The 23,908-nt window shown below is 35.4% G+C and overlaps 1 protein-coding gene across 1 annotated transcript in view; it reads left to right on the top strand.

The window, feature by feature from the left end:
* Positions 1-3,924: 3,924 nt before the first annotated feature.
* The window catches only part of LOC127801942 (beta-amylase 2, chloroplastic-like), a 32,324-nt gene continuing 12,340 nt past the window's right edge, over positions 3,925-23,908 (top strand). The window contains exons 1-3 of the mRNA XM_052337487.1: positions 3,925-4,473; positions 11,309-11,386; positions 11,649-11,852. Of these exons, the coding sequence (XP_052193447.1) occupies positions 4,219-4,473; positions 11,309-11,386; positions 11,649-11,852 (537 nt within the window). The 5' untranslated portion in view covers positions 3,925-4,218. The remainder of the gene's footprint in view (positions 4,474-11,308; positions 11,387-11,648; positions 11,853-23,908) is intronic.

Below are 23,908 nucleotides of genomic sequence, written 5' to 3'. Positions count from 1 at the left end.
ATAACTTTGCCCGCACACTTCCTAGGCCCATGCTCGGCCATACCCTGGAAAGATCCAGCTATCTCATCGCCGAATTTGGCCCATGTGCAGTGGCAGGTCCACGACCATGTTTGCTGCAACAGTTTTGGGATTTTAAACTGTTGCCCCATTGCAAATTTCTTTTGCATTTTGGCCTTCTTCTTGAAACCCTTGAGTTATTCAATAATTTCATTAAGTCCTATAAGTTCTAAAACCTTAATTTCATCCCCGAAAATTTAGAAAAATCATCGTTTTGACCACTCTTAGCCAAAATTAATAATTTGCACTTAGGTCCGAATATATGTTTCGATCGTAAACCCTTTTGTTTCATCCCGAACGACATAAGAGTTTTTTAATTAAAAAATTAGAGCCTTTTTAGGGTTCTATAGATCTCCCGGAAATCCTTTATCATCATTCGGTCTTTCAGGCTATAACTTAGTTGTATCGAAAATTATTTTGGATTTGATTTTTTTCGGCGTCATAAATCCCATCTCGAGATGCTTGTCAATGTCATATGCTTATCTTTAGACATCTAAGTAATTTTGAGGCATTCTCTGTCATCGATTTGACGATTTATTTTACTATCAAACAAATTTTTCGATGTTTTAAGCTTGTCTAAATTACGTGGCAACTTCATGAAAATATGAGATATTACACACCCGATTGCCAACCTTAGCTTTATTTAAATTAATTTAATTTGTTATTATTAAGAAAAAATGTTAAAGTAATGATTAACAAAAAACGCATTTTGAGAATACAAATTCTTCTGATAGAGTGTTACTGTAACGTTCCAAAATTTTACGAATTTTTTCCAGGCATTAAATTACGAGAAAATCATTAAAATAAATTTAATTGATAAAAAAATTAAAAAATTTGATACCATGAGATTACCAAAATCTTTTAGCACTTTACAGTATCATTTTTTTAAAAAATATATATTAAATGAATTGTCTAACGACTTATTTGAAAATTTAGGTGCTAGTGTAATTATCAAATTTTGTAAAATTTTTGAAAATTAATTTTTGGGAAAAAACCTTAAATGGGTTTGATCGATCATTATTTAAAAATTTTAAAGTATCAATGTGATTATTCAAAGTTTGATAGTTAAATAGCTTGGGAAAGTAATTTTCGTGATAAATTATTTTTTTTAATTTTTTTTAAGTAAAAGTTGTAAAATTTGGGTGCAGGTTAAATTCGATTAGTAATTAGATATTTATTAAAGATAAAAAAATAGTAAATTTTAAAATTTTATTTAAAGAGTCAATGCTAGTTTAAAAAATTCATAAGAGTTAAGAAATAGTATAATTGACCAAAGTAATTAGTCAAACATATAGATATTTGTAAGTGAGAGAACAAGAATGAGATATAAATATATATGCATGCATAAGAAAATAGATTAAATAAATAAGTTACCTTAAAGATGGGGTGAATTCAGCTCATTTTAAAAAAATTATATAAATAAATCATACAAACAACATGTTAAAAGTTGAAATAAAGAATGCAAGACACTAAATTTTAAAGTGATTCAGTCTCAACTGTTTATGTTTATTATCTTAACACACTGTTAAGGATTTGAATAATTTACTATACGATAGTTTTTTAAGAGGATTAGATATAACCTTTATACGTAATTTTTTAAGAATTAAGTAATAACTCTTACATTGAGTTTTTTTATTTTAAGTTGAAATACAAACCCTTACAAATTAAGATAAGTTGAGGTTTTAGTAAACAATCGGAATAAGTTTAAGCAACATTAAATGAAGTGTACAAGAGGCTTCTCACATAAAATTTCAAAAGGTATAAAAGATGTGATTAAGTACAAAAATCTTTTTAAATAAAATAAATCAAGGGATGAGAATTGAAGGCCGCAATTCTCTTTGTTGTTTTCAATTTATTTTTAGTTTTTAATTTTTTAAAATAATAAAAATACGTTTATTTTGTCATTTTTAAAAATATATTTTTGAAAATAAAAAAAATTATAAAGAAAATCCAAAATAACAAAATGTTATTTTGGTTGTTTTTAGCCAAAACAATCTCTAAATCCAAAACATGAAAAACACAATCCATTTTCTATATTTTGGCTTTAAACAAGAAAATAAGGGAAAAAAGAAAAAAATATTCTTAAATTTTAAAAATAAAATTGTATATTTATTTAAAATTTAAAAAATGTAGTATATCTATATTATAATTAAAAATATATGATAACATATAGTATATTATTAAATATATTACACATATTATGTATAATAATATTTAATATAAATTATCATTCAATGTTAGTAATTTATTAATTAAATTCATTATTTTATTTTAATAGTAAAATTTTATTAAAAAGAGTTAATTTTATTATTTAATAATTAAATTTATTGAATAAAATATCATAAAATATTTTTTTTTTCAAAATTCTAATATAAACGTGTTTTCTAATTTTCTGTTTTAAGAGATAATTTTTTAAAATAAAAAAAAAGAACACTTTTTATTTTTTAAAAATAGACTATCAAAATAAAAAATTAAAAATAAATTAAAAATTAAAAATAAAAAACGCAAAAAAATACAGCCGAATATTTTGATCCAAGCCTGTCTTGACTTCAGTTATTTTTCAATTGAGAAATGTAAGTGTGTAGCTCAGACTTTTTTTTTCTGTCTATTGCTTTTTGGTCTGGGAGTTAGTTATATATATATATATATATATATAGTTTTATGCAGGATACTTTGTTAAGACTTTTGAACTTGAAAAAAATAAAAAATGCTATTGGCACACTTTAGACTACATAAAGATGTATTAATGATAAAAGTTCCTCATGAGATGCATAGAGACGCGTGAGGTGCATAGAGATGAGGGATATTTTAGTCACAATACTCATTTATATAACCTAAGATGTACAAAAATGATGTATATTTAACATTATTCGAAAAAAATATTATTATTTTTTCTATGCCAACGGTTAGAAATCAATGCAACAAATCAATTACAAGCTTATTTAATGCAAGATCATTCATATAGCATTTAATATAATTTTGATTGTTTGAATTTGAGAAATCAGTTGCATTTAATGCAATGTAGCGGATATTATTCATATAGCATTTAATATAATTTTGATTGTTTGGATTTGAGAAATCAGTTGCATTTAATGCAAAGTAACAGATATTATTTTGAAATGTTGTGAGGATTAATCAATTAATATCAGTGATTAGTTGATTAAAGAAATAATTACTCGATTAATATCAAGTCTTATTTAATTAATATCAATTACAAGAATCAATGATAGTTGAGTAATTTTTAAATAAATATTCTTAATCAATTAATATTTTTGGACACCTGATTAATAACAAGGTGATTTAGTCTAAGTGACATTTTATATGATTAATGACTATAATCAATCAATTATTATTTCAACAAGTTCTTTGAACACTTGTATAATCAATCAATCAATTATTATTTCAACAAGTTCTTTGGTCCAGTCCCAAGTTCAAATATTTAATTCCTGCAGGCTGCCCGGGGTGGGTGGACTTTTGTTAAGATTTATTGTATTATCTTACGTTCTAAGGGTTTTTTTTTTTTTATGAGTTTTTGATATTTTAAATAATTTTATTTAATTTATATTAAATAATATTGATGTGATAATTTTAATATAATAGTAGGGGTTAATTCTAAAATAATTAAATGAGTGAGTTTTATATAATAATTATATTTAAATTATCATATTAACATTTTTTTAATATAAATTAAACATAGTTAGGAGATTAAAAAATTTAGTTTAATTAATAGAAAAAAATTGAAGCCGAGGAGGAGTGACTTCAGTTTGCCTCAACTCAATATTTTAAATTAAATATTGGATCCATAAATCAAACCTCCAATTCCATCCATCGAGGATTGGTCAGGATATATATATGTATACATGTATATGTGTGCATACACAGGCGAGTGTCGACCTATGAATCCTTTGGGAGCAAAAGTGAAATCGCTCACCTTGATCGTAGTTCAGCCTCAAGATTTTTATATGGGGTTAAATCACAGAATCGAAGATCGAGATTCGAACACGGGATCTATACCTGTCTATATAGTAATCTACAGTCCAAGGCTGTTGGGAGCAACTCGTGAGTGCTGGGCTATGCCCGTGGGGCTGGACCTATGAATCCTTAGTCGTGGAGTTTGAAGAGAGAGAGAGAGAGAGAGAGAGAGAGAGAGAGAGAGTTCAGATGGCGATTTCATCTGTTCAGCTGTCCCGGAGCGCGACGTCTCTCAGTTCGCCGTCTCATACGGCGGCGAGGCCGCCTGTTTCGGCTCCTCGGAGCGCCAATTTCGGTCGCCGAGGCTCGGCGGAACACTGTTCGCATCTGTTCGGGGGTGTTTTTGTTAAGCCGACTGCTAGGGCATTGGTCAGGGAAAGAGGGGGGAGTACCGAGGACGGTCCTCTCGCCGGTGATTCAACGGAGACTTCTGATCACAAGCAGGTGATAGCAGAATTCCCCTTTGTTTCCACTCCATTTTCCTCCTAATCTTGTTTTTGGCTTTCATTTGGTGATAATTGTTGGCAACTAGGATTCTTAGAATATTTCTGAGAATATTTTTTTGTAACTGGCATATCCTTTTGTATATCGTTTATAATCTTTCTATACTTGTTTATTACCTATTTAGGTTAGTTATAGAATATATATATATATATATATATCCATTGTATTCATCCGAGACATAAAACACAACACAACACAAAACAATATGATAACATCATACTGTAGTGGTTGCTTGAATGAATCTGTGCCTTGTTTCTGCAACTGTCGTAAGTGGCCGTCTGTTTTCACCATCTACCATTCTAGCTATCCACCATCTGATTTGAATTTTGATGTAAAATTTTCTTCGTATATACTGATGCTTTAGACAACCCAGTGACGGTCAGACCAAGATTATTTTTGCTATGAAGTCCTAAAAATTGATAGTTATCACATTTTGTGAAATGATCACACAATTTTGTTGAATACTTTTGAGTTCATTTTCTGATTAAGTGGTCTAGCAGTCACATATAACATTCTGGGACCCCTTATTGAAACAGAAGGAAGAAAGGTGAGAAATGAAAGAAAACTCACAGAAGATTTTAATTGAATGAAATCAACCTCAAAATAAAATACAACCGAGAGGCTAGTTTATATACCAGCCTTAACCGCCTCTCCTACATTGTATACAGCAGCATTTAAAATAAATTTGATCCTCTACATGTACAAGCACAAACTAACAGTACAATCAACTAATAACAAACATAAGAGATTACACAAATGTACTGTCTAGCAACTATGTTGTCGACACAATCTCTTCCACATGACCCTCAATCTGGACTTCCCCAAGGTAATCTCTTAATCTCTATAGCTGCTGATTGCTGATGTGTAGGGGGTACTTTAAGACCGAGTTTTCACATAAGAACAAGAATCTATCTTTAGGCAACCCTTTAGTGAATACGTCAGCAACTTGATGCAATGAAGGAACATATCGAATCTCAACATCACCACCTTCAACCTTTTCTCTCACAAAGTGCACATCAATTTCTACGTGCTTAGTTCTTGATTGAAAAACAGGATTTTTAGCTATACACTTGGCTGCCAAATCATCACACCAAAGAATAGGAGTATTAGTACATCAAAACCCAAGCTCAAAAAAGAGTGATTTCAACCACAAAATTTCTGCCACCCCTTGTGCTACAACATGATATTCAGTTTCACCAACAGATCTTGCAACAACCGTTTGTTTCTTAGAGCTCCAAACAAGTAGATTATTTCCAAGAAAAATACATAGGCCACTAGTGGATCGTCTTGTGACCTTGCAACCTGCATGGTCAGCATCAATATACACATGTAGGGGCAGATTAGAAGAGGACCGAGTAAAGACCATACCTAAGCCAATGGTTCCTTTAAGATACCTCAATAATCTCTTACAAGCCAGCCAATGTTTAGGAGAAGCCAAAAATTGACTCAATTTGTTTACCACAAATGCTACATTAGGTCCGGTGTATGTTAGATACTGAAGAGAACCCACTATGGTTCGATAAAGAGAGGGATTAGAAAACAAATCTCTTTCATCAGTTAAAGATGTGGCTACACTCATAGGGATAGCACAAGACTTGCAATCATACATTGCAGCATTTTTAAGCAAATCTAGGGTGTATTTGGACTGAGTCAAATAAAACCCTGTAGAATCCTGATAACCTTCAAACCCTAGAAAATAGTTTACTGAACCAAGAGTCTTTAGAGCAAAATGAGTATCTAACTCATGAATACAACCATGTAAAGCGGCATAATTTGACCTAGTGATCAAAATATCATCAACATACACCAGCACAAACAACACAAATTCAGGGGTTCTTTTAATGAATAAAAATGCATCTGAAACTTCTCTCACAAACCCCCAATCCTATAAGGCTAACCTTAACTTAGTGTACCATGCTCTTGGAGCTTGCTTGAGGCCATAGAGAGATTTCCTTAAATGATGCACATGAGAAGGAAAAGACTGATCAACAAATCCCTCAGGCTGCGAAATAAACACTGCCTCATTAAGATCTCCATTTAGAAATGCATTATTCACATCAACTTGTTGGATATCTCAGCTAAAAGTGACAACAAAAGAAAACAACACTTGAATTGTAGGAGCTTTGATAACTGGACTAAAAGTCTTAGCAAGTCTATTCTTGGTGTTTGGAGAAATCTCTTTGCAACTAGACGAGCCTTGTATTTTAGAATAGAACCATCAGACTTATATTTAACTCAGTACACTCACTTATAATCGATAAGATTCATGTTTGAAGAAAAGGGAACAAGGTCCCAAGTTTTGTTCCTCTTTAAAGCTGAATATTCCTCCTCCATGGCTTTAATCCAATTTGAGTCTAAGAGAGCTTCTTGAACATAATTGGGTTCTAGAGAGCTCACTAAGGCATGAGGAGAAATGAGGGAAAGTTGTTGTGTTTTGGCTCTGGTAAACATGGGATGTATAGAAAGTGTTGGGGCAGCCTTAGTTGAAGTAGGTTTAGGCGTAAGAACTTGTGCAACAAGAATAGAAGAGGAAGAAGATAAAGGCGTCTCATGGACAACATGATTAGAACTGGTGGTAGGAGAAACTAAGGAATCAGGTGGTGCTACTGGAGGTGAATGACTAGATTTAGCTGAAAAAGAAGAAAACGAATTCAAAATAGTAGTGGGCAAATCCATGCTAGACATTGACTGTGGAGTATGAGAGTTAGAAAATAAATGAGGAAACGGAAACTTCTCAGGGTTAAAAAGAACATGCCTTAACACATAGATTCTACCTGAAGGATGCATACACTTGTATCCGGCTTGTATATGGCTGTAACCAAGAAACACACATTTGGTTGAATGAAAATTGAACTTGTGCTTGTTGTAGGGTCTGAGGTAGGGAAAACAAACACAACCAAATGGCTGCAACTACATATAGTTTGGCTATTTGTTATAAAGTTTCTTAAAAGGAGTAAGGAATTTAAGTGGTGAGGCTGGTAGCAAATTGATAGTGTAGACAAATTGATAGTGTAGACAACTATTTGAAAAGCCTCTACCCAGAACTTTAAGGGCATATTAGCATGGGCTAAAAGAGAGACCCATTTCAGCTATATGTCGATGTTTTCTTTCATCAACACCATTTTGTTGGTGTGTATAGGGACTGATAAAACGAGGTTGAATGTCAAAAGTATGTAAATAGGGTAAAAGGGCCTTAAATTCTCTACCATTGTCAGTTTGAAGGGCCTTAAGTTTGAATTGATATTATAATTCAGCAAACTTATGAAAGGTCTGAAAAATGGATAGGGCTTCGGATTTGAGTTTCATTGGATACAACCATGTATATCTAGTATAAGCATCCACAAACATAATGCAATATCTATAACCCTCAACAGAAAGAATAGGGGAAGGCCCCGACAAATCCAAATATACTAATTCCAAGGGAGGTTTAGCTGTGATTTTATAATTTGCAAAAGGAAGTTGATGCATCTTACCCAACTTACAAGAATCACAAAATGACAGATGAGTAGAAGAACAAGGAATATTGATTTTATTTGGAATATGTTGCAACACACGAAATGAAGGATGCCCCAACCTAGCATGCCACTATTGATAGATCCTATCAATACAAGCTAATTGCATGTTAGGTTTATTAGAAGAAGGCAGACTCTGTCTATTACAATTGTTCAAACTAGACACAAAAGACTTAGTAAACTTTGGTGAAGAAACACCAATAGAAGGGACAAAAACAGCTGGTGATGTAGCATGGACAAATGTTGGAGCCAGCTGATAGAGGCCATTCCTAAGAGTTCCTCGGAGTAGCACCTTGCTTGAATTCTTGTCCTTAATCAAGCAAAAATTAGAGTGAAATTCATCAACGACATGGTGATCATTAGCTAGTTGAGAAACACTAATCAAGTTCTTTGTCATATTAGGAACATGAAGGACTTAAGGTAAAGAAATCACAGAGGTAGGATCAGTTTGTGTAAGCATTTTATTGAGACCAACATTAGCAATAGGAAGCATCTTACCATTGCCTACTGCCACTTTATCACTACCACCGTAGGGAGTATGAAGAGAGTGGTTATTCAGGCTGGAGGTGATTTGGTTTGTAGCACTAGAGTCTACACACTAGGAGCTATCACCAGGATGATAAGATGAAGAAGAAGAAGGTTGCGATTGATTGTCCAAAGGTTGGGTGGAAAGACCATAATGAGTCCTTGGTGCAAACCGTAAGTCTGTCAAGAAAGCTCCATTAGCCTCATGAAAAGCCATCAAAGCCTAAGATTGAGAATCATTTCCACCTATACCAAAAGAATTCCTTTGAAAGTTTCTGTCAAACCTATGGAAGCATCTATCAGCAAGATGTCCAGGTTTCCCATACAGTTGGCAATAAGTTCGTCTACCATAAGATCGACCTTTGCCTCTACTTCCTCTAAAACCATTCCCTCGGGAATTAAAACCACTCCTACGAGGAAAACCTCCCCGACCAATGTTGCCAATGCTACCTTTAGCTACTTGCGAGGCATAATTGACATTCATAGCAACAGTATCAAAGTTATGAACAAAGGACATATTAGACACATTTTTCGTAGCCAACCATTGTTCATGCATCAAAAGTAGGTATTGCACCTTCTCTAGGTTTATATTATCTATTTGATATGTAATTAGGCTGACAACAATCTCATAATCCTCATCTAATCTGTGCAAAATGACCATTAACAGATCCTTATCATTTAAAGATTCTCCAATTGCTGCTAAAGCACGACTTATAGTTTTGATCTTCAAGATATAATCATTTACCGACATATCATGTTTCTTAATATATCTAAGTTGCTGCTTTAATTGAGAAGGCATTGTAATTGTTTGTCGAGAATAAAGACTTTTAAGAGTAGTCCATACCTCTGCTATAGACTCACAATGTATTATCTGACCAAGAGCCTCCTTGTCTATTGTCAAAAACAACCGCCCTAGCAAGAGCTGATCAGATTTGATCCAATTGAGGAATTCTGGATTGACACTTGACTTGTCATTTTCAAAAGTAATATATTTTGATGGAACATCTGTTTTGTTGATAAACGGCAATAGATCAAAAGGCCTAATTGTGGCTAGGATCTATGCCTTCCAATACAAGTAGTTGCTCGAATCTAGTTTTGTAGGAATGAAACTGTCACGCTACGAATCTGACCTTGGGAATATAATTTTGATTTCTTGCATTCTGTTTTTACTATGGTGTTATTTCTGTAATTTCAATACTACTGTGATTCTCTAGCTTGTTAGAGGATTGTTAGCCCAAGGGAATTCACGTGCAAGTGGAATGAGCTGGCAGAGGCGGTTACAACAACCTAGCTGTAAGGAATCTTCCTTGGCTGGTTGTATAAATCATCTACTACCCATTCCCTGGGATTTTATGAAAAAGAACATCAGATCAATTATCTCTCTCACAATCTCTCTCTCAATTCTCTCTTACTTCTCTCTATCTACTTCATTTCTCCCTCAGCTCATTACTTAGTCCCTTAGAGAACATCTCCCCATTCTTACCGAATAGAAAGAAGGAAGGTTTGCCCGGTTCAGGTCGTGATAGAAACTAAAGGTCTTAGCAACGGAAGAAAAATCGGACAAAGAGGTAGAGGACAAGGAAGAAGAAGATGAGGTTGAATCTCGAGAAGCCATGGACGCTAGTCGTGGCTCTAATACCATGAAACAGAAGGAAGAAAGGCGAGAAATGAAAGAAAACTCGCTGAAGATTTTAATTGAATGAAATCAATCTCAAAATAAAATACAACCAAGAGGCTAGTTTATATACTAGCCTTAACCGCCTCTCCTACATTGTATACAACAGCATTTAAAATAAATTTGATCCTCTACATCTGCAAGCACAGACTAACAGTACAATCAACTAATAACAAACATAAGAGATTACACAAATGTACTGTCTAGCAAATATGTCGACACAATATCTCTTCCACACTTATATTTCAAACATCTAGTAGATTAGCCTATGAAGGAGGTCTAGGAAATGATTTTACTCACCATCTTGTGCATGGGATCTGATGTGAGCTTCTATTTATTATGAGATCTTGACATTTGTAAATCAGGCAATATAGAACAGGGTGAGGAGTTATGGTAGAGGAACGATAGCAAGTGGCCTAGAATGATGTGTGGTTAAGTGTAGGTATGTCACTCCACGTTGCCATGCGAAGGCTCCATGGCATCTGCTATAGGTACTTGCTGATGTGCCATATTGACCTTTTGGAGTTGCTATATGGTTTCCATGGCAGGCTGAAGCAACCTGGCAGTGCCTGTGTCTCTGGGCCAGGCTTCTGGACATTCTTCATAGGCACTCCTAGTACAGTTGCCATGATGGATGGACACCCTGAGGGGGTGGGGACCTGAACAAGTGAGCTTCTACCTTATCCATTATCCTCTTCTGCAGTGCAGCCTAGTGAGCCTGCATTTTAGCATGTCTACTGCTTGTGACATGTTCCATGCCCTTGGCTTAACAGGGAAATAAACAAGTCATGAAATCATATTCTTCCATCACTTAGCGTCGAAAATGCATTAATGAAAACAGGAACTAATTTTGTGAAATTATGGAAGAAATCCTTCCTATCTGCACCACACCTTTTCATATTACATTACCATGGAAGCTTTCTCTTATAGTTTTCTGTCTATGCATTCATTATCCTAAGATAATTCTCTGGATCTTTTATAATACTTGTGTTCAAATCACATGTTGAATAAGTCACTTTAAGATGATCTAAACTGGAGCGTTGGAACTCATTACGCTTTGTAGGTTGCAAACAAGCCCCCAAAGTCGCAGGAGCGAGATTTTTCTGGCACTGCATATGTGCCTGTATACGTCATGCTGCCAGTGAGTTGCTCAATTTCTCTTGTTTTTGGCATGGATTATGTTCATTCTTAGTTATTGCTCTTCATCCTTCTTTTAGTTTTATAAGATGTGGCTGGCAATGCAATATCTTATTAGAACTTTTTTTTTTTTTTCAAATTTATTCATCAACTGAACAATTATTTTCTGTGTTAAACCTTTTGGCTTTTACCTCTTTGTCAATCCTGATTATGAAATTGGTAAAACTTTGTTCCTAATCCCTAGCATTTACTTTTGGTGGGGGCAGCTTGGCGTCATTAATATGGACTGTGAACTGGTTGATCCAGATAATCTGCATAATCAGCTGAAGACATTAAAATCAGTTAATGTTGATGGTGTTATGGTTGACTGCTGGTGGGGGATAGTAGAGAGACATGTTCCACAACAATATAATTGGAATGGCTATAAGAACCTCTTCCAACTTGTGCTTGACCTGAAGCTTAAGTTACAGGTCAGAATCATAGATTGTCCTCTATATCGTTTCTTACATCTGCTAATAGGGTATGCACTTTTTTTTTTTTTTAATTTTTTTCTTTCTGGCTTTTTTTTTGGTTAGTATTGTTTGTCCATTTGTAGATGGATGGATACATGGAATATATTGCACTACTAGCTTGTAATTATTAGAGGAAAGTGGATTTCTTTAAACTCTCTCTCCATGGTGTGTGTATCTGTCTGTCTATCTGGTGTTAGCATTGAATCATCTTAGAGCGATCGACAATCGCAAGCCCTAATTCTGCTAGGTGGGATCAATTACATGACTTCTAGACCTCTATCAATTTCTATTCATAGCCATACCTTTATAAGGCCAATTTATACAATGTCATGTCTAAGGATTTTTTTACCCAGCCTTCTCTCTCTCTCACTGCCTGCTACAAGTTTCCTTTATTTCATCCATTCTTCACAGATGTGCTTCTATTGGTTTTCTTCTCTATATCCAAACCATCTTAATTATGGCTCTTGCATCTTATCTTCAATAGACGTCTCCCCAACTTTACTATGAATGATCTTGTTTTTTATTTTGTCTTTTATTATATGATTGCTCTTCTATTATAATATTCTCATCTTAGCTATGCTCATAGTTTGCACATGTTGGTACTTACCTACTAAATGTTGAATTTTTAACCACCATTTCATCCAAAAGCTTAAATTGTTAGATAGAGGGTTAACTTTATTTATTTTTTATTATCATTTTTACTCTCAACATGCCCGCTCATATGTGGTAGATTTCATTGCATAACTAGTTTAACTTTAAACATGTGTACTATTTAAATATTGGGTTAGCGATGAGGTTTGAACTTAAGATCTTTGCCTACTTTGATACTATGTTGAATTACTAACTGCCATCTCATCTAAAAGCTCAAGATGTTAGATAAACAATTAATTTTATCTATTTTATTATCATTTTTACTCTCAACACTCAACATTCTAAGTTATATAAGAAAGATAGTTGTATAGTTATCCAACAAGACTTCCTTTTTAGTTGTAAAGGGATTTTACAATCGTAAAATGCTAGACACACTTCTCTACTTTTAACCATTATGCCTTTGTTCTATTGAAGAAATTGAATAAAGGAATGGAATAATAATTCATTCACAGCATAGGGAGAATATATACAACCGTATATTAGACTCCCATCATTGGTAGAAGTCTATCTACTTTACAACATATCTTAGGCTTATTTAAAATACAAACTATCTAGCTCTAAATTTTAGGAATTCAACTTATTACTAGATAAGATAAATAGACTTATCTTCTTTTAAGAATTCTGATCCTTATCCGACACTGCACAACTGCTTTTAATCCCATTATCCATATTTCAAAACCTGACTAATATCTCGCCTAACAACTTCCAATCCTTCTTGATTTCCACACTCCCCCTCAAGCTGGGTTGAAGATGTTATTCAAGCCAAGCTTGTAACTCAATTCATCAAATATTCTTCTAGATAGAGCTTTAGTGAGTACATCGGCCACTTGGTTACTAGTAGGGGTATAGATTAGCTTGAATACTCCTTCCAGTTTTTCCTTAATAAAGTGTCTATCAATCTCCACATGTTTAGTCTGGTCATGATGAACCGGATTTTTAGCAATGCTGATAGCCGATTGGTTGTCACACAATACCAGTACTGGTTTTGTTATGTTTATTTGCAGCTCTTGAAGTAATCTTTTCAGCCATATTCCTTCACAAAATCCATGAGCCATAGCTCTAAATTCGGCCTCTACACTGCTTCTAGATACAACCGATTGCTTCTTGCTGTGCCAAATCACTAGATTTCTCCATACGAATGAACAATACCCTGAAGTTGACATTCTATCTAAAATTGAACCTGCCCAATTAGCATTTGTATAGACTTTGACCCCTCAATTTGCTATTTTTTTTTTAACATTAATCCCTTGCCTGGAGTTGATTTTAAGTACCTTAGGATGCGATAAACTGCTTTCAAGTGCTCTTCCTCGGGATCATTCATGAATTGATTTACAATACTCACAGAAAACCCTATATCCGGCCTTGTATGTTATAGGTATATAAGCTTTCCCACTAACCTTTGATACCTTCATTTGTCAATTGGATTACTCTCTTTGCCAATGTCCAATTTTGCCGTAGATTCCATAGGTGTCTCTGCTGGTTTGCAACCTAACATTCCTGTTTCCTTAAGGAGATCCAGGATATACTTCCTTTGTGTGACTGAAATTCCCTCTTTGGACCTTGCAACTTCCATGCCTAAGAAGTATCTTAGACTTCCTAGGTCTTTGATCTCAAATTCCCTTGCAAGTACTTCTTTAAGGCTTTTGATTTCAATAATATCATCTCTTGTGACAATAATATTATCCACATATACAATAAAGATAGTTAGTTTAGCTTTCAAGGACCGTTTGATGAATAAAGTATGGTCAGCTTGGCATTGATTATATCCATGCTTCTTGACTGCCCCTGTAAACCTCTCAAACTAGGCTTAGGGATTGTTTAAACCCATAAAGAGATCTCTTTAGCTTGCAAACCTTGTTCTTTGTAAGTTTAGTCTCAAATCCATGGGGAATCTCCATGTAAACTTCATCTTCTAGATCTCCATTTAAGAAAGCATTTTTCACATCAACTGGTGTAGAGGCCAATCCAAATTTGTTGCTAGGGATAATAGAACTCTTATGGTATTTAACTTTGCTACAGGAGCAAATGTTTCTTGGTAGTCAATACCATAAGCTTGGGTGAAACTCTTTGCCACTAACCGGGCCTTGAATCTGTCAATCTCTCCATCCTCCCTATATTTTATTGTAAAAACCCATTTGCAGCCCACTGGGTTTTTTCCAAGAGGCAAATCATTGATATCCCATGTTCCATTCTTTTCCAAAGCCTTGATTTCCTCAAGAACAGCCTCCTTCCATCTAGGGTGTTGAAGAGCCTCTTGAATATTATTAGGAACCTGCATTTTGTCCACATTTGAAACAAACATACTGAATTTTGGTGAGAGACCCTTGTATGAGATATAATTTTGTATAGGATGTTTTGTGCATGTTCTCACACCCTTCCTCAAGGCAATAGGCCAATGTAAATTCTCATCATCAATAGACATAGTACCAGTATTCTCACTAGTTGTATTTCTTTCTCTTTCTACCAGTGATTTTGATTTAGCCTCTTGAATAGTCCCAGGGCGTGTTTGAGCCTCATTTTCCTTAGGTTTGGACTGTCTTCTAGAATAAACCTGCAGTTCTGTGACAGTAGAAGCAGGAGTAGGGGCAGAAAATTCCTTGGCAGGGGAAGGAAGATAGCTGGTAGAGGTGTTAGACACAAGTTCCTTGGTCTCCTCAAGTTGTTGGCTGTCAATAGAATCACAACTGATATTCTAAGGAAGTATCTTGAGTGTTCTCCCCCTGAATATCAGTTTTGTGATAATAGGGTTGATTCTCAATAAAGGTGACATCCATGGAAGTAAAGAAATTTTCCAACTCAGGAGAGTAGCATTTATATCCTTTTTGATGAGGAGAGTAGCCTAAGTAGATGCATTTGTGAGACCGAGGCTCAAGCTTGCTTCTAAGATGATTATGTACATGAACAAATGCACAACAACCAAAAATTCTTAAGAGGAAGATGTGAAAGGATCCGAGTGTGAGGAAAGGAAGTAAGAAGAAGTTGATTAAGAGTTTGATGTTTTAGGATGCGTGAGGGAATTCTATTGATTAGATAGGTGGCCGTTAGAATAGCCTCATCCCAAAAATGTGGAGGAACATTAGTAGAGAACAATAGGGATCTCGCAACTTCCAATAAGTGTTGGTTCTTCCGTTCTGCAACCCCATTTTGTTGGGGCGTATCAACACATATGCTTTGATGTATAATGTCTTGTTGGGAAAGATAATGACTAAGAATAGAATTGAAGTATTCTTTTCCATTATCTGTTCTCAAGATCTGAATTTTGGCGTTGAATTGTCTTTGCACCATTGAATGAATTGAAAGGTTTGAAAGATAGAACCAGCTTCAGATTTTTCTTTCATAAGGAATACCCATGTTAAGCGAGTATGGTCATCAATAAAGGATATGAACCAACTAGCTCCAATAATATTTCTAACCCTAGAAGGCCCCCACACATCACTATGAATCAAGGAGAAAGGAGAAGATGGAGTATAGACTTGGCTAGGATAAGTGTTCTATATATGTTCAGAGAATTGACAGATTTCACATTGCAACAAATGAGGATCTTTATTCTTAAACAATGAGGGAAACAATTTTTGAAGGTAAACAAAATTAGGATGACCTAATCTATAGTGCCATAACATGATAACACTATTATTGGAATGAAACATTAGACAGATAAATAGATGGTTTAAAGGAAGCACAGTTGTTGGATTGAACAAGTTTACTACTAGAAGGAGAAGTCCTTTTGAGGATGTAGAGGCCCGGACATGCTACAGCACTGCCAATCGTCCTCCTTGAACTCCGGTCCTGAAATTCATACAAATTTTGTGAGAATTTAACCACACAATTACAATCAGTAGATAACTTGTTCACTGATATTAAGTTACAGTCTAAATTTGGCACAAAGAGAACAAAATTCAGGGTCAAATGTTCTGAAACTACTACTGTTCCAATTCTAGCCACCTTTGACAATGAACCATCAGCAATTCTTACCACCCAATCTTGCTTGCTGGGTTGAACATTAGTTAATAACTTAGTCTCTCCAGTCATGTGGTCAGAAGCCCCTGAATCAATAACCCATGCAGTAGAAAGCTCACTTTTAGCAGTTAAAACATGAGATGATTTACCTTTAAGGGCTATAGAGCCAGACGCCAAGTTAGAGGGCTGAGAAAAATGGGTTTTTCCAAACATATTTTGGAGCCATTCCATTTGTTCTTTACTGAACATATTTGGTGCTAAGGCTGCTGCAGTTTCCTCTGTTGAAGCTAGTGCCCCTTTACTCCTTTCTTCATAGGCTGGTTTCCAGTCAGGAGGCTTTCCATGAATTTCCCAGCAAGTGTCCTTAGTGTGTCCAATCTTCCAGCAATGCTCACACTATGGCCGGTTCTTTTTTTGTTTAAATTGAGTTTGCTGGCTGTTGCGGGTGACCAAGGCCGATTGTTCTAGGGTTGGACTAGTAGACTTGAGCATGACTTTCATATAGCTCTCCTCCCTTTGGACTTCAGCATAAGCCTCTCTAAGGTTTGGCAAGGGCTTTGTTCCAAGGATTCTTCCACGCACTCCATCTAGGTTCTTGTTTAAACCTATAAGAACTTTGTACAACCTCTTCTTTTTTACAATATGTTTGTATGTAGCTGCATCCTCTGTACACTTCCATTGGATAGTATCACACTTATCCAATTGAAGCCAATATTTGTTTAGGGAGTTAAAATAATGAGTAACATGTGAGTCACCTTGCCTAAGGTCATCTAACATGCTCTTAATTTCAAATAACTCTGAGGTATTTTTAGCATGTGAGTAAGCTTCCTTAGCAGCCTCCCAAATCTCTTGTGCGAAATTATAAAGCAGAAAATTCTCACCGATTTCGTTGGTCATTGAGTTGATGAGCCAAGACATCACCATGTTATTTTCTGTCTTCCAAACTTTGTACCCTGATTTCTCTTTTCTTGGTTTGTCTATAGCCCCAGTTAGGTAGTCATCTTTGCCCTTGCCGCATATGAACATCAACATTGATTGTGACCATTGAGTTTGTGTCCCATAATGTTGATCATGCTGTTGTTATCAATGGTTACAACATTATTGCTTGGTACAGGAACAATCTGGGTGGACTTACTACCACTCCTGGCCATGGTAGATGAATTTTGGAACTACTGGGTAGAAGAAAGGGGAAAAAGAAGTGGGTAAGTGGTGGCTGGTCTCTGTAACGATAGCCTGCTTAGGGTTTGATAATAGGAAGAAATAATTCCTACTCTAATACCATGAAGAAATTGAATAAAGGAATGGAATAATAATTCATTCACAGCATAGGGAGAATATATACAATCGTATATTAGACTCCCATTATTGGTAGAAGTCTATCTACTTTACAACATATCTTAGGCTTATTTAAAATACAAACTATCTAACTCTAAATTTTAAGAATTCAACTAACAACTAGATAAGATAAATAGACTTATCTTCTTCTAAGAATTCTGATCCTTATCCGACACTGCACAATTGCTTTTTAATCCCATTATCCATATTTCAAAACTTGACTAATATCTTGCCTAATAGTTTCCGATCCTTCTTGATTTCCACATCTATGAATAATATTCTCCATAATCTCCCATTCTTTTTGAACAATTTATCAAAAATATCAAAAATTGATCCTTTTTTGGGGGTGATGGGGGGTGGGGGGATACTTCGATCTCCAAGTTTTACAATAATAACGTTCGTGCTTATATTTTTACTGAACTTACATTCCACATACTTCGTTTAAAACTTTTGGATTCTAAGGCGTTTCTCCATCAAGTTTATTATTTACACCTTTTATCTCATCCATAAAAAAAAAAAAAAAATCTGCAAATGGCATATATCAAAGCACTTTTTCTTAATGCATTTTGTGAGTTCATCCATAACTATATCAAAGCACTTTTTCTTAGATGCATTTTGTGAGTTCATCCATAACAAGATCAACGAGGTAAGAGCTCAATGGAGATCTTTGATGTAATCCAATTGTAATTAGGAAAACCTTAGTATCTCTTCCACAAGTTCTAACATATGTTTTTGCTTAATGATACATGTCTTTAATAACTTGAATACAAGCAATCCATACTCTCTTCTTCAGCACTCTCCACAAGACTTATATGGCGACTCTTACATAGGGGTTTTCCAAGTCTACTATATGCAGATTTGTTTGTTTATCTCTAGACCTTTCTGTTAATTGTCTATTTTAAATTGTTAACCACCATATCATTTAAAAGTTTAAGTTGTTAGATAAATGGTTAACTTTATCTTTTATATTATTATTTTTTCTCTCAACACACCCCCTCATATGTGTCTAAGCTTCATTGTGTAACTGGTCCAAACATATTCAACAATTTAAATATTTGGTTAGTAAGGAGGTTTGAACTTAGGACATTTACTTGCTCTGATATCATGTTAAATTGTGGATCTCCAAACATCATAATTCCAAGAGTATTAGTTCCATAAAGTTTGATATCTCATAGAAATGTATTAACATCTTCTTATAGAGAACCCTCATATGATAGTGTCAACATATGTGGAGTAACACTTATTCTTGGCATATACCCCGCCATCAACAATATTCCAAAATCTTTTGTTGCATAAGTTGGAGTATCGGGATCCCATTTGTTTGACATAAACAAAGAGTCATCTTCCATGAATTCATTAGTGCATCCTTCCCAATGATTCCTTTAGGGATGAATGTAAGTACTGTAGTTTCTTGGCCTAGTTTTTTGCACAATAAGATCATAAGCTCTATTATAGTTGAACTTAGTGCTAACACACACAATAGTGAAATACAGTCGAAGGGGCATCAAGAGAACCTTATCAATTACTATTTCCAAGGTATCCTTGAAAGACCTTTTGAAAGAGAAGGTGAAGGATAACTTTGGGTGACTTAGGATGCGGTGACAAACGAACCTCTAAAAGAGGCAAACACACACAATTGATGTGAAGCATTTGGCTAAAAACTTCTCTAGAATGTTTTGAAGCACATCTTGGCCTACACAGTCGGTTTCATTCTCTCTCTAGTTCCTCGTACTCCTCTACTTGGTTGTAGAGATTGTGTTATTGGAGTGGCTATAAAGAGATCAAGAGAGGCAAGACGACTTAGAGAGGCGGGGAGATCGAGAGAGGCAGGGAGCTTGGAGAGGTGGGAGAGATTAATAGATGTAGAGGGCAGGGGTGGTGCTGTGAGCCTGCAATAGCTCTTATGGTTTGAGATAGGAGAACCTAAAAGACTATTAGAGGTGAGACAAATTGAGAAAGGAAGAGACAAATAAGAGATGGGGAAAACCCTAAACTAGAGAAGACAATCCGCAGTGACAGATGACAATTAGTTTTTTTTTTTATTATTATCTCTAACCATCTCGTCCTTTCTCAATCTCTCTCACCTTTGATAGTCTTCTCTAGTTCTCCCAACCCAAAACATAAGCCCAATCACAGGCTCGTAGAGTCGCTCTTTGCACGTCTCGATCTCTTTTGCCTCTCGATCTCCCTCACCCCTCCAAGCTCTCTCGCCTCTCTTGATCTGTCTTTAGCCACTCCACCAACACAATCTCCATGTCACGGTTATGTTGTGACAATAACAATCCTTCTAATTCAATGTGAATTAGAAGGGACGATTGAAGAATCGTGAAAAGAGTGGGAGAGATTGGAGAAGAGAATGAGAGAGAGACAGAGAGAGAGAGAGAGTATGAATCGGATTCTTGATTGAAAATATTCGATAACTCTTACCGGAGTAGCCCCTAACTTATATAGTTTGCTCAAGGGTGCTACCACAGCAAATCATATCTCCTATAACAAACTGTTTTGTCCTATTCTAGCCACCTTTACACTTGACTGTACTATCTAACTAACTACCAGTTGGAAAAGGAAAATTACAATTAAAAGCAGCAAAGAGAAACCAGTAAATAGCAATTAAAATCCGTAGCAAAATCGGCCATGATTCGGGCTCTGTTTTGTGACACTCCACAACCATCACCAAGCAGAGGTAGAGGAGTATGAGGAACTAAAGAGATAATGGAACTGATTTTTTAGGTCAAGATGTGCTTTAGAAATTCTAGAGAGGTTGTTAGCCATATACTTTGCATTGGTTGCGTGTTTTTGCCACTTCTAGATGTTCATATGTTGTCGTGTCCTACATCACCCAAAGCTATCCTTTGCCTTCTCTTTCAAAAGGTCTTCAGAGGATACCCTGGAAACAATAATTGGCAAGGTTATCTCAGTGCCCCTTTGATTGCATTTCACTATTGCATGCGTTAGCATTGAGTTTGACTATGAAAGAATAGTTAAGGGAAAATAATTCTTTCACCCTTAAAACTGTTTGATTAACTTATGAAGGACTTGTATACAAAAACTCCTAAAAAATCTCCTACAATATCTCCTACTTTATAGCAATAGATAACAACAACTATTAACTTATCTATTCTACAATTTTGTATCGGGTAGGTCTTAAACATCTTTAGCAAATCACTTTGATCCTTGTCCTTCTTCATCTAGGATTCCTTCTTCATCTAGGAGTTTAACCTGCTGTTACCTCTTACTTGCATGCAACCTTTTCCGTATGTTTCCAACACTCCCCCTCAAGCTGGTGAATAGATGTCCATCATTCCTAGCTTGCCTCTAATCACTTCAAATCCTTGTTTTTGCATTGCCTTGGTCAAGATGTTTGCTTCTTGATCTTTAGTAGGAACATAAGTCAAGCTTATGTCTCCTTTCTCGATTTCTTCTTTGACAAAATGCCTGTCAATTCTAATATGCTTCATTCGATCATGTTGTACTAGATTATTTACTATGCTTATAGTTGACTTACTGTCACTATAAAGTAGTTTAGGTGAGGTTATAGGCATAGACAAATCTTTCATCAACCTTTCTATCCAAATTACCTCACAAATGCACTATGCAATGGCTCGATATTCAACTTCTGCATTGCTACGTGAGACAATTTGCTATTTCTTGCTTCTCCATGTGACTAAATTCCCCCAAAGCTTTGTGCAATACCCTAATGTGGATTTGCTATCCTCAACTGATCCAATCCAATCCGCATCTGCATAGCTTCTTATTCCTTTTTCTTTGTTCTTCTTGAACATTAATTCTTTCTCAGGAGTTCCTTTAAGATACCTTAGGATATGATAGGCAGCTTTAAGATGTCTTTTGGTTGGAGAGTGCATAAATTGACTGATTATGCTTACTGCATATGCAATATCTGGCTGGATATGTGATAGATAGATTATTTTCCCACAAGTCTTTGAAATCTTCCTCTATCAACTTGATGCTCTTCATTGTTTTCTTCTTTATTCTTCCAATTAGGCTCTAAAGGAGTGCTTGTACGCTTACACCTGAGCTTGCTTGTTTCTTTTAGCAAATTTAGAGTGTATTTTCTTTGATATGAAAATACCCTCATTGCTCCTTGCAACTTCCAAGCCTAAAAAATATCTCAACTCTCCCAAGTCCTTTACTTCATATGCTTCCCATAGTTGATGTTTTAGCTTTTCAATCTCTTGAGTGTTATCTCTAGGGATGATTATTTCGTCTGCATAGACTATCAAGATAGTCTTCTTACCATCACAATCTGTTTTTGTAAAGAGGGTGTGATCATCTTGCCCTTCCTTGTATCCAAGCTGGTTTAGTGTATCACTAAACCTCTTAAACCATGCCCTAGGCGATTGCTTAAGGCCATATAAGGATTTTTTTAGCCTGCATACTTTCCCTCTTGTATCTTCTCTTTCAAAACCAAGGGATATCCTCATGTAAGTTTCTTCCTCCAGCTCACCATTCAAGAAGGCATTCTTTATGTCTAATTGATGGAGTTTCCAATCCAAGTTTACTGCTAATGACAATATTACCTGGATAGAATTAAGTTTGGCCACTGGTGCAAATGTTTCCTCATAGTCAAGGTCTTGAGTTTGAGTGAAACCTTGAGCTACAAGTCTTGCTTTGTATCTATCAATTTTTCCATTTGATTTGTATTTTACTGTGAACACCCACTTGTTCCCTACTATATTCTTTCCATTCGACAATCCCTCTATTTCCCAAGTATCATTCTTTTCCAGGGCTTGCATCTCTTCCATGATTGCTCTTCTCCACTTTTCCTCATGTAATGCATGATAGATGTCCTTAGGAATAACCACATCATTAACACTGAATGTGAATGCCCTGAACTGAGGAGATAATTTAGAGTATCCCTGAAAATTGGAAATGGGATGCTTAGTGCATGATTTGACTCCTTTTCTTAGAGCAATGGGAATATCTAGATCATACATACTCTTGCTTCCTTTCTTGTTCATCTTCCCTGTTAGGAACCTCAACATCTCTTTCAGCTGTTCTTTCTGGACTTATCCTTGGTTCGGATAATATGACTTGCTGAGGGTTATGAGATCTTCTTGAGTATATCATCAATGGTGGTTTACTTTGAACTTGATCATCCTCCTGGTTTTGGTGTTCCTTATTCTCTTCCCCTTGATGGTTTTGGGTAGGAGGAATTGGAGCTTGACAAAATTCAGGTATAGGTTGGGAGGATTCACTATCAGGGATAGGTGTAGGTAAGGAAGTGGAACAATCTAAAGTAGGCGTCATAGGATCCCAATGGTTTACTGTTTTAGTGAGGTGTTCTTGCTTAGAATGAGCATGAAAGAATGGCTGATTCTCCATGAATGAAACATCACAAGAAACAATGAGCTTTTGGGTACTAGGATTGTAACATTTATATCCTTGTTGAGTGTAGCCCACAAAAGTACACTTGATGGCTTTAGGGTCTAGTTTGGACTGAGTGGTTCGATTTTTGTGAACAAAAGCAGTACGTCCAAACACTAGAGGAGTGAGAGAGTCTAGGACTCGAGTATGATGAGGGAAGGCTTCAAGAAGAACATCCAAAGGAGTCCTAAACTTTAGAATTTTTGAGGGAAGTCTATTGATAAGATAGACCGATGTCAATATAGCTTCTCCCCAATAAGAATTTGGAATTGAATTAGTAAACATTAGGGCTCTTGCGTTTCAAGCAGATGACGATTCTTTCTTTTAGCTATCCCATTTTGTTGGGGGTGTTGGGGGTTGTAAGGACATGAGTTTTGGTGAATAATACTATGCTCAATTAAGTATTTGTTGAACTCATTAGAAAAATATTCTCGGCCATTATTAGTTCTCAATACATGAATTGATGTTTGAAATACATTTTGCACCATATGATGAAACCTTTTGAATACAAGATAGGCTTCTAATTTGTCTTTCATTAAGAATACCCAACATATTCTTGTATGGTCATCTATAAAAGTGATGAACTATCAAGTATTAGTGAGATTTGGGGTTCTAGATGGCCCCCAAATATCATTATGAACTAAATGAAAAGGTTTTGAGGGAGTATAGACATGGTTAGGATGAGG

The sequence above is a fragment of the Diospyros lotus genome, chromosome 5 (assembly GCF_014633365.1).
Source record: "Diospyros lotus cultivar Yz01 chromosome 5, ASM1463336v1, whole genome shotgun sequence".
NCBI lineage: Eukaryota > Viridiplantae > Streptophyta > Magnoliopsida > Ericales > Ebenaceae > Diospyros > Diospyros lotus.
This window is presented reverse-complemented; position numbering and strand designations above follow the sequence as displayed.